At 38.9% G+C, this 11828-nt stretch overlaps 1 protein-coding gene, 1 long non-coding RNA gene and 1 other non-coding gene across 3 annotated transcripts; 1 reads left to right on the plus strand and 2 right to left on the minus strand.

Annotated features, from left to right (window-relative positions):
- Nucleotides 1–5322: 5322 nt before the first annotated feature.
- LOC131319797 (protein BOBBER 1) lies at nucleotides 5323–10027 on the minus strand. Its single transcript, XM_058350196.1, has 6 exons — nucleotides 9541–10027; nucleotides 6717–6889; nucleotides 6544–6592; nucleotides 6197–6363; nucleotides 5955–6038; nucleotides 5323–5589 (listed from the first exon to the last, which is right to left on the minus strand). Exons 1-6 carry the CDS (start codon nucleotides 9908–9910, stop codon nucleotides 5551–5553), a joined length of 882 nt encoding a protein of 293 aa, XP_058206179.1. The 5' UTR covers nucleotides 9911–10027; the 3' UTR covers nucleotides 5323–5550.
- LOC131319800 (uncharacterized) lies at nucleotides 6896–9519 on the minus strand. The gene is made up of 3 exons (XR_009198044.1): nucleotides 8639–9519; nucleotides 8365–8467; nucleotides 6896–8309 (listed from the first exon to the last, which is right to left on the minus strand). It is a non-coding gene; the product is annotated as an uncharacterized LOC131319800 (long non-coding RNA).
- Nucleotides 10028–10127: 100 nt separating the features above from the next.
- On the plus strand, nucleotides 10128–10200 carry TRNAA-CGC (transfer RNA alanine (anticodon CGC)). The gene has a single exon. It is a non-coding gene; the product is annotated as a tRNA-Ala (tRNA).
- Nucleotides 10201–11828: the final 1628 nt, after the last annotated feature.

An 11828-nucleotide genomic window follows, 5' to 3' on the forward strand; every position in this document is an offset into this window, starting at 1 on the left:
TAGGTTGTCTTTGCTCGATACTATTATTTTTGCTTGGTGCTGTTCTTCGTTGGCATCTTGCCGACTTTCCCTTCTCGGTTTTTTTCTCTTTATCTCGTTGTACTCCGTGTGTTTCGAGGTAATAAAATCTTCTCTTTCTTTTGCCGATTTTGATGTGCTCCTAACTCCACCAATTTCCAACGTTTGGCTTTAACAAAATCACAAATCTCTAGTAAATGTACTTGTAATTCACTTCAAAATCCTGTTTCGTGTAGTTCTTGCAATTAAATCGGTGATTGAATTTTACAAATTTCCCCCCTAATTGATTGGGCAAGAATTCTCGTAAGCCAACCCCTATCGGGTTGTTGGAATTTAGAGGGATAACCAAACTCTTATTGGGTTGCTAGAATTTAGAGGGATACTTGTATATTCAAGTGCTATCAACTCCTTTAGAGTCAGTCCATATAATGTTTTGCTCTAACTTTAATAGAGATACCCGCAAGTGAACGGTGAGAGTGGTATCTCAAAATAAGCCGAGTTACACATAAGCTGGCCCGCATACTGAATTATCAGAAAGAGAGATACCCGTATAGAAGAGATGTGAAAAGAACTGAAAAAGAAAAACAGCTGGAGTGGGAATTGTCTTGTAATGCCCTGTCCATTTCTAGCCGAATTGCTGGTGCAATTTGAAGTTGCTTTTGGCATATTGGGTCCCCCATGTTTCCCTAATTTGGCCCAAACTTGAAGGCACTTTTTTTGTATTCTTTTGAGTCCAGACAAAAGCCATAAGGAGAGAGAAGGGTTTAGAGACTTGAGAGTGGTGTCTAAACTAGTTGACATTGACAAGAGGAGTGAAATGCCAATTGGTAGTGACATGGCTTTTTGTTTGTAAAAACCCTATTTGTAGTTGTAAGGCACATTTGGTTGGCTGAATGCATGGAACCCAATTTATCTTCTTTTTTTTGGAATATAAGAACCTGCCGCAGCACACCACTCTCTTAAGGGAACCTTCCTCACATATTTTGAGGCAGTTAAAGTTTCATCACGTGTGGATGATCCTAAGACTATGTTTAGCCCCAATAAATGGCTACGGTGACTCTTTCCTGTGCCTCGTCTAACCAGGTCTTGAGTTTCCGCCATCAAACCCCTGATTGGTTGGAATCTAGTTTATTGAGAATCCAGAAATGGGGCTATGCAATTTGAGCCTTTTTCTTTTTGGAAAGCATTTAGGGAATGTCAATCTCAACATGCTCATTATTTGTGATTCCAATTATGCTTCAAACTTTTTGCTCCCCATTCCAATCAGGAGAACGAACAAGGTACCTCTTGTCCTACACGATTGGGTATGTGCACGTATCTACACGTTTATAGCCGTGGATATATTAATAGCGACAAATATACTTCACAAAAATGGAATTTAGCGATTTTGAGAATTTAGCGAAGCATCTTGAATAATTTCCCTCTTTGATAGAACATAATATCGGTTATGACGCAATAACATTTGCTTAGTTTTTTTTTTTCGTTACTAGAGGTATTATATGGCTAAGTTACTTGTACAGTGAGGAGGAAGAAAAACAAGAAAGTGCAGAACCAAGAACAGTATACCATAATTGAAGAGAGGTACATTTGTTAAAACATAAATTAACCCCTGTAAATATTTTAGGCTGCTGATTTTGTTACTTTTTTTTTTTTAACGTCAATCCTCTGCAAGTGTATTTTTGGTGCAAAAATACACTTGCAGGAGAGTGACGTTAACAAAAAAGGAAGTGGCAAAATCATTTCCCATATTTTATACTCCATTGCTTTTCCGGTTAACTTTAATATATTGGGTACTAAAGCTACACAAGTTGCTTATTTCACGTGTGATCTTATACGCAACCGAAGAATCAAGCTAGATTTCTACCAAACACAACAATAAAGCGAATGAGAAACCAAACCAAACGGATCCTTATATACTTGAAAAATATATCACATCACCGTGACACGTAAGGGGAAAAAAAAGGTATTTTTATTGTAATAAACAAGCGAAAAATCTATGAGTACCGACCATTGGGGGAGAGAAAACGTACCGACGGCCGCCGGCGGGCCGTCTCCGGCCACCGGACGGCCGATCCGAGCCGTTCAAAAATTCTAAAAAATAAAACCGAGGGGGTCAACGCGGGAATCAAGGGCATCCGAGGTGTTTAGGGTGCTTGATCAAAGCACCCTTTTTTCGTGTATATATGTACACACACATATATACACGAAAAAAGGGTGCTTTGATCAAGCACCCTAAACACCTCGGATGCCCTTGATTCCCGCGTTGACCCCCTCGGTTTTATTTTTTAGAATTTTTGAACGGCTCGGATCGGCCGTCCGGTGGCCGGAGACGGCCCGCCGGCGGCCGTCGGTACGTTTTCCCTCCCCGTGGTCGGTACATATAGCAACACTCACATAAACAAGTTCCCTTTTAAAATGAAACTAAAGGATTCATCTCAATCTCTCTTATTACTAACAAACAAAGGAAGTAATATAAATAAATGAATCTCCAGTTAATAAGTTAGGCCATTGTGTACTGTACTACCCAATATTGTACTGTACTAGCTTTAACTGGGGTGGGTTTTGGACCTAGCAAGTTGTACTACTTTTTAACCTGGATTGGATTAGTTGGAATCTAGCAAACTGAGTTGTGGACCAGTGAAAGTGCCACGTACAACAGTATGTCCAGCTTGGCATTTAAAAAAAATATTATTGGCAATTTCAACCCATATTTTTTAACCCGTCCACTAATAACTCAATTCAATCCGTCCATATTATATAATAGGTTTATATGGGTTCAACACATATAAACCCATATTTGTATGAATTTAAATGGGTTGAATATGGGTTGGAACTAAAAGACCCACTAGTCGTTATTTTGATTTTCACAACTAAACTCGCGTTGTTTTTAATCACTGATCTCTCTCTCTCATCAATCCCGTTATTTTTAATCTGCTCGCGTTATTTTCAATCCCATTATTTTTATTCACTGGTCTCTCTCTCTTCCATCTTGGACTGTATTTTGTTGGATACTATATAGATACAGAAGTGAGAGAGATACAAAAACAAGGGAATCGTTTGTACTCTATATGGGATTTTAATATGAGTTTGGCTTGTTAAGTCAAAATGATTTTTTTTTTTTTTTGTCTTTATTCAATTTTTTTTTGGATTTGTTAATTTTTCTTTAAATTTTTGTAACTTATTGATTTGTTTCATCGGGAGAAATCGGAAACGTAAATTTTTTTTATTGAAACTCAGAATTTAAAAAAAAAAAGATTATTATTTTTACTTATTTTGTCTTTATTCAAAAAATCACGAGTTTCGATAATAATTTTTTACTTTTTCGATTCCTCTCGCTGAGACGAATCAATAAACTACAAAAGTTTGACGCAAAACAAACAAAACAAGTTTCAACCCGCTCAGACCCGTCCATTTGCCACCTCTACTCTTGTGTCATTCCCACTCTTTTGTGTGAACGTGTTTCAATCCATATCGGGGAAAAGACAGTAAAGAAGGAAAAGGAAGGGGGAAACGGGGACGGGGGAGAAGAGAAAAGGGAAAGAAAAAGAAAAAAAGAAGAAGAAGAAAACGGGTCGGCGGGTTTGGGTTTGACTTGACCCATATTTGACCCGATCCGTTTTCAACACGTTAACTATTTGACCCATATTTGATCTGCCCATATTTGATCTACGACCTGTTTCAACCCGCCCAAACCTGTTCATTTGCTACCTCTACTTATCAGTATATGAATAACCTGATTCTTTACACAAATGATGATAAAATAGCATTTTAGAAAACAAATAGCTCTGATCTCAAAAATAAAATCTTGATGACTTTAATCTAATGACCACAAGGTAGGTTTTTTTTTAAAGACCACAAGGTAGTTCACCTAATCCTTCATTCGTTCGTAACTAAAAACAAAGCCCATGACAATGCTTGAACTTACGTTTTCCTTTTCTCTTGTATATTTCGACGAACAATATGTGAAAAATAGTAGTAGTGGACTCCCATCGAACAATGTCATCCTCATATCTAAATTCTGGCTCCGCCAACTTGAGTGAAGATACATGCATGACTTTCTACAGTATCTACTATGAGTATATGTTTTCCACTAAAAGTGGAAGGAGCTGCTAAATATGGACATGTAATTTCTCCGTAAGTTTGACATTTTGAAATGATATGATTGCGATTTACTTGTAATAATAATAATAATAATAAAATCCCTAGAGGCTTGTCACCACCCCAAATTACATAATAATAAAAAATCCCTAGAGGCTTGTCACCACCCCAAATAACATTGATGCCCATGCTCGTCGACTCCTCATCAATGTTAGTGTAGCAGTAGGACCATCGCCCACGCGTGAGATAAGACGTCCAGGTCCAATTTATGTGTGCTCATTTTGGACTATTGGTGATGTGTGACCAGGTGTCTTCTGGTGCCACTCGTCTCATTCTATTTCATCTTTGTATCCAAAATTTTCTCATAGAATGAAGAGTTTAAGACACCAGGTGACACTGAGAATCAAATAATTGTCTTTAGTCATAATTTCGCGTAGTATACAATTGGCACATTGTGCTCTCACTACGAGTCCCACCTCCATGATCCGATCCGAACCCTATAGGCGTATCACTAATCATTTTGTTCTAAAAGAGAACGTGAATCAATTAGCCACCTACCAAAATTGGATCAACGAGAATGATCTTAACAGACCGTATGGATGATCGGTACAATTATAATGGTGAGTTCTCATTGAACCCCTCAGTTATACAATGCATGGGACAATCAAACTGCAGGGTGTATAAGCTGCAATCTTTCTTGGTACCTAATGAACCAACCGTCCCCAGAAGCGAACAAATACTTGGAGTCGCACCTCAGAGGGGACCTTTCCAAGGAACCTTTCAGTGGAGAACGACCTGTTATGGCGTTTGAGAAGGGCACATGTCGATACCTACTTGAGTTGCTAATAATTTGAATATTCATGACCAAGAAATATTATTGAACTCTCTTTCAGATAGGTCCAGAAAGGCGAAGTAAGGCTGGAAAGCCAACAGGCGTCTATTATTGAATTCACCCCACCCTAGAGTACCTATTTTGGAAACGTCCAGTGCCATCGCCCTGTGTTGCCTTATAGTTTGGACTCCCCCCAAAAGGAGACAACACCCTTCACATAGCCATCCACAGTAATGAACCATGAGAGGTCTAGGTTTTCAAAATAGCTTTCACAAGATGCCTAAATGGCTATTTTCTTCAAATTCTTTGAAAGACAAAAATGACACAAGATCAAGAACAATTACCTTGGGAAAACAATGACGACAGCCAATCGATAATCCCTTGTACCAAAATTTTCTTTTGCAAAAAGCAAGGGTAATATTTATAGGGTATCATAATCGGGAATGGAGATCATATTAAGTTATTTAACAGAGTTCTCATCAGAAAAGTAGGAAAAAGGTGAGACCAAAACACAGACAGGGGAACCAAAACACACACACACACCATTCCTGCTAAGGCAAACATTTCTGTGAAGCACATTCTACAAGAGAAGGAATCGATCTTTAAGATATCTTTGCCCTCGAAAAGTCCATCTCTGGATGCTGCATGAATACACACACAAAAAGTTTAGTCCATTATTGGAATCCGGGTTGTTCCAGACATGACATTACTACAGATTTGTATATTGGTGCCGTTAGGCACTTACTTTAATTCCACACTTAGAACTGTGATATTTTGTGAAGCAAATAGAAGATAAACAAAGAGGTTTCTCCTTTCCACACTTTTTAATAAAAAAAAAAGTTCAGGCACGGTTTTCGATACTGTTCTAATCAGCAGGTTTTAAATAAAATTTCCCAAATTGTTTTCATAAATTAGGCCTAGGGTTACACATTGGTTACTGAAAATTATCCCACGAGTTTGGGCCTTGACAAATGTGGTACCAGAGGAGGGGGATTTAGTAGCTCACCTCAGCCATAAATTTCTTAAGAACGTCTTGTTTCTGCATCTCATCACTTGTGGGAAGGCCCATGGACTTCTGTCGCTGATCAAACTGCCAGGGAACAAGTAAAAGGCAAAAAAAAATCAGAACTCAACAGAGGACCACTGATATTATAGCAACACAAAAAAAGAAAACAGCACGCAATAGTGGCACATTCTACTAATAAACAAAGTTGAGGTGAGAGGATAGGAATGGCATCCTCAACCCACCATCATTTTTTCCACAGTGGAGCGCGTTTCTGGGTCCAGATCAGATAGCTTGCTATTTTCAGGTTCTACCTTCTGAGTATCAATTTCAGGATCACCTTTCACCAAACACTTCCACCATTCCATTTGGTTTTGTTTGGTCAGAAGCACAGAGATGTATTTCTGATCCTCTGCGTAAGATTTTGGTAATCAGGGAAATTAAATAACAGAACAGTAAATCATGGAAAAACAATATGGTGAAGAACATTCAAAAAGGTGTATGCAAGCACAGTATTTGATAATTGTGTATTTCCTTGCACGTGCAAGTGCAGTGCTTTGGTGCTTGGTTTTGCTTTTGTGTAAAAACATACCTAAGCTCCAGAAGCTATCATCAGCCTTGATGGACTGAAACAGTTCACCCTACAAGTGACCAACAGTCAGTGTTAGAAACAACCGGCTTGAACCCGACTCAGAATGAACAAACTTTGAAAGGGTGGTGCCACCACACCAAAAATCTACAAATGAACCGGAAAACATTACTTACATCAATTATTGGAGGCTGACTCTTGAGTCCAACTTTTATATGGTTCTTCTTTATCTCACATGTAATAAACCTTGATTTAGTTCCAGGAGGAACTGGAATATTGATCGTAACCTCTTGCAATGTTTGGACCCAAGAATAATTATCCAGGTCGAGACCATTGCCTTTATTGGGAACTGGTAAGACATTTAAAATGACACATTAGCTACAAAAAATATCACCCCACTTAAGACCTTAGCAAAAACAAAAACATAACAATATACCGAGAATACGCCCCCTTAGCACAATAGCAACATGAATAATATAACAGTTCTGGGCCTTCTGGCACAAAGAAGAAATTATATGGCGAATCCATAACTTCAGGCATATAATAACCAGCTACATGCCGTTAGACCTGTTACGATGGAGCGAAGAATGATGGTCTAACGGGAGTTGGGAAAACTCTGATTGCCTCGGAAGGTTCTCTTGAGCAAGCAGGAATAGCACCAGTATCGGAAATGTATTTCTGCTAAACTACTATGTATAAAATTCCTGCCAACCTCTTTGCACAAAACCTTGACATCATGTGTATAAAGGATTCCAAACAACTCGCACATCAGAAGCATTGAAGAGGTATTTGGACTCATTTCTTGCCATGCTGGCACTCCACGCCCCGACTAGGATTAAAAGCCATTCCACTCTCTTATCTATGTACCAACTTGATCCATGTTTTAGGCAGAACCAATGTCAAACTCCCACAACATTTAACCAAATTTTAAAGACTCAAGAATTATTTGTTCATACGGGTTTCGTTCCATCTCAAACATTTCCCATTAAAACCCAGTTTAGAACTTTTTATGTTTGGGGTCCAGTACCTTGCTAAATTTCTATTGTCCTTAGGTTACTCCAGATTGCAAACTCAATTCAACCTCTATTAGAAAATCTAATACTTCTGCTGAAGCTCCAAACTTTCTCCAAGAATACAGAAATTTAAGCTATGTCATACGGATTAGTGATTCATTTCTGTACAAAACATTATTTTAAATGCTATTGATGCATATTCACAGATCATTTGCTAAAATCGGTCACAGACTGAGCAAAATAGCTTTCAACTGAGGCTCTGTCTCTAAAAGTTTACTACTGCAACTTCAGTCTTCTTTTTATTTTTCTACTCTTTTCCTAATAAGCAAGAAAAAAAAGATTAAGCAGATGACAACATATTGACGATTGTTATAAATAAGCAGAGGTTTAGCCCCCTTTGCTTTAGCCTTTGTGCACATAACCTCCCTGCTTCCAATGCCATGGTGCATAAGGGCTAAACTGCGGGGTGGATGCGGGATTGGCCTCCTAAATGGTTTTTTCCCTGCATGGATGGAGAAGAGGGAAAACTAGGCAAAATCCAATTCACTTTGTCGTCTACCTTATGGAACAAGCAAACAACAGCAGAATTGTACAAATACAAGCCAATCCAAAGTTATGAGCTTTCCTTTCCCCCAAACTATCTCAAGTACCAAAGATTGCAAAGCCAAGTATTATGAACTGAATGCAATACTACAAACCAGGACCAAATTCACATGCAACTCAAATTTCCTCAACACAATACACACATATTGACCCCTCAAGTTCACAATGCAACTCAAATTTCCTCAACACAATACACACATATTGACACCTCAAGTTCACAACAAAACAGGCGAGTAAAATAACGACTGCAACGATGTAGATACATATAGATATCTTCATACCCACAGTTACATACATCTATTATCATTTATCTACAACCTATAACTCTTATAAAGGGAACATCTTTTCGCGTGAACATCAGGTTTGAGTCAGGCTCAAATTTTGTTTTCGTAAACTACCCCTTAACTGCCTATAAAAACTGCCAAAAAGAAAGATATCTTCATACCCACAGTAACATACATCTATTATCATTTATCTACAACCTATAACTCTTATAAAGGGAACATCTTTTTCGTGTGAACATCAGGTTTGAGTCAGGCTCAAATTTTGTTTTCGTAACTACCCCTTAACTGCCTATAAAAACTGCCAAAAAGAAAGAGAAAATTAACTGTCACCTTAACTGAAAATTTTCCCCTTTCCCTCTTTTGCATAATGCGATCCGCACATGCACAACTCATTGCGTGTGGCAGTGTGCCTGGGCGTCTAGTCAATTATAAAGGCAACACCCCTTTTGGTGCAAGAGTCACTTTGGAGGCTGGCTCACATTTTAGTTTCCCAAACTACACTTTAACCGCCTAAAGAAACTATCAAGACGGAAAAAAGAAAAAACCTAATTTTCTTCCTCTCTTCTCTACTTTCACATCTTACATTTCATTAAGGGTTTAATCCCAATTGAAGATATTCCACTTTTCCTCCTTTGCATAACACAATTTGTGCTAGCAACCACTTTGTGCGCCAGAGATTAGGTCTATCTCCAATCCTCCCCACCCTTACCCAAAATGATTGGGGACTAGATGAGTTATGTTAGTGTTGTGTTGTGTTGCATAACACAATTTCAGTGTTCTAAAAGTCGGCCCCGCCTAGGCGCTCGTCCAACGCCTAGATTAGGCAGCCAACTAGTCGGGCGCCTAGTCCCTGCCTAGGCGCTAGGCGGCCAACTAGTCGGCACTTGGCCCAAGAGCCCCTTTTCCGCCCGACTAGCCCTAGCGATTTTTAGATCATTGCACAATTTATGCGACAGGTTCAATCTCAATTGAAGATCTACCCTTTTACTCTTTTGGATAACATGATTTGCACACCCATCACGTGCGCCCGGGCGTATACTACGTAATACATAATAATAATAATAATAACTGGTCAAATTCCGAAAACCAAGAACACTAACCTCGCTTTCCCTCCTTAGTCTCCTCACTCGCTGCCGCCTTCCCCGCGCTCGTCGACGCTTGTGACTCCTCCTCGGCACGCTTCTCGGCCTTCACCTTCTCCTTCTCCTTCTCGGCCTTCACCTTCTCCTTCTCCCTGGTCTTCCTCTCCTCCTTGTCCACCTTCTCCTTCACCCTACGGACCAAATCAGTGACGTCTCTGACCCCGTAGTCGCTCTTGAACAGATCGGACTCGCGGGAGACGAAGTCGAAGACGGTCTCGAGAAACCCTAGAGGGTTCGATGGATCGAGCACCGCGTTGAACGGCTTGCCGGCCGATGAGGATGGATTCGTGGGTTTCTGGTCTTCTTCGTATTCGGAGAGTATCGCCATTGTCTGAGAGAGATAGAGAGAATTTGGGTTTAGGGTTTTTTTTTGGGAAGAAAAGAGCGAGAGAAAGCAGTGGAGAGATCTAGAAGACGTGTTTTCGCTGGTTAGTATTTTACTGGGAAAAATTCAAAATACAGTAGACGCATCTATTTTGGTAACTGGGGCTGGTTTGTAAAATTAAATAATTATTATCTTTAATTTGCAGAAGAGAGTCACAAAAGGGGGTGTAGCTCATATGGTAGAGCGCTCGCTTCGCATGCGAGAGGCACGGGGTTCGATTCCCCGCACCTCCAATCCCTAATTCTTGTCTTTTCTCCTCATCCGCTTTGGTAACTTCTTTCACAACTACGTACATCTTTTTCCTGCCATGTGTATCTCGAACACTAAGACCCGTGGCACCCGCCGCACTCTACTCTACTTAAGGAGAGATAAATAATTATATATAATAATAAGCAGGCGAACATTACTAGCTACTATGTGTGTGACCTTTGGCATTGTTCTTCTATTTTAAGTATTGCAGCCGTTCATTTTATACAAATTTGATATTCAGTTCGTTATTTAATAAATAACCCAATCGAATAGCAACATATATAGTTGATCCAAACATTCAGTTTTCAGTTTTGTACCCTTAAGAAAAAAATCAAGACAAGTGTTTTCCCATCAAATGCATCCGTATAGCAATGAGTTGATCGTTTATGTATGATGAGATTGACCGAAAAAAAATAAGTATAAATGTTAAATGTGATCATTAATGTAAAAGCTGAGCGCAAATTCGTGACTCTATATATTAAGAGCATTCCTTTTTTTTTGCAACAATTGGGTTCTTCTACCTAACACCATTTTCACATCAACATCGGTCAAGGACCAATAGAGATCCGATCAGGACGATTTTTGCATGTTTACTCGTCTCGCCAAGCTCTATAACATGAACGCGGATCATTAAGATGGACTTTACATGGCCTGCAAATAAAAAAAAAATTGAACAAACTGGACCGTACAAAACGAGATATAGAAACTGACAAAAGTACATCACAAAAAATAAACAAACACAAAAAGGGGATAATTTATGTGATTAGATCTGTGGACAAAAGAAAATTTCATGACATTAATTGAGCTACAAAGATACTACAAAAGCTCCTTGCCAAAAAGGCTCCAACTTTTTCTAATTTCTTTTGTAATGCTCCTCCAGCGGGACCATGGAGGCATGGACAGAACTCTAGGGCTCCATAGAAAATCAAAATCTTCGGCCCTAAGCAAACACCCACAAAGATGCTACTCACACAACAATCCAAACACAACAACTTACGCAATCTCTGACATATATCTGGGGCCCACACATAGTAGTGTGTGTAGAGCCCACATGCATGTGAGAGGTTGTGTAAGTTGTTGTGTTTGAATTGTTGTGTGAGTATCATTTTTGTTTATAGAAGCAAGCGGGGGTGTATACTTGAGCACGAAAGCTTCTTTTAAAAAACATACTAAATTATCAAAATTCGCAGGGAGTCAAAAAGGGGACCGTAATGTTGATAACGAGAGTGAAGGATCCTACTGAAGAATTACGTGACAAAAAACAGAAAGAGATTGATCTGAAAACAAAATTAACTCTTGCCAATTCCCAAAAAAGGAAAACAAAGAACCTCAAAAGTTTACCTTTCAAAAAAAAAAACCCTCAAAAGTTCTAAAAGCATCTCAAGGCGTCTTTTGCAACCTCTTTTTATTTTTTGAAAAGAATCATTTTTGGGTGTGAATTAGTGGAGATCCTTCAAGCATTACCCTTTAACTATTGTCTTATGCGTCTTAAATTGTGCTATTTATATAAACAAAAATAGATAAAAAGAAGAAGAAGATAACTTTAGAAGTAAAATTGATATTTTTGAAAGTTTAGGAATCCATTAGACATTGAGGTGTAAATTTTTGGGAG

The sequence above is a fragment of the Rhododendron vialii genome, chromosome 3a, assembly GCF_030253575.1.
Source record: "Rhododendron vialii isolate Sample 1 chromosome 3a, ASM3025357v1".
In the NCBI taxonomy this organism is placed as follows: domain Eukaryota; kingdom Viridiplantae; phylum Streptophyta; class Magnoliopsida; order Ericales; family Ericaceae; genus Rhododendron; species Rhododendron vialii.

What these genes read in the sequence shown, in the direction of transcription:
- LOC131319797 (XM_058350196.1), bottom strand. Translation starts at nt 9,910, where the DNA reads ATGGCGATACTCTCCGAATACGAAGAAGACCAGAAACCCACGAATCCA. An exon ending in GTCAGCCTCCAATAATTGAT is followed by an intron (nt 6,593 to 6,716) that starts GTAAGTAATGTT and finishes GGTCACTTGTAG; the next exon opens with GGTGAACTGTTTCAGTCCAT. An exon ending in CCACTGTGGAAAAAATGATG is followed by an intron (nt 6,039 to 6,196) that starts GTGGGTTGAGGA and finishes GTTCCCTGGCAG; the next exon opens with TTTGATCAGCGACAGAAGTC.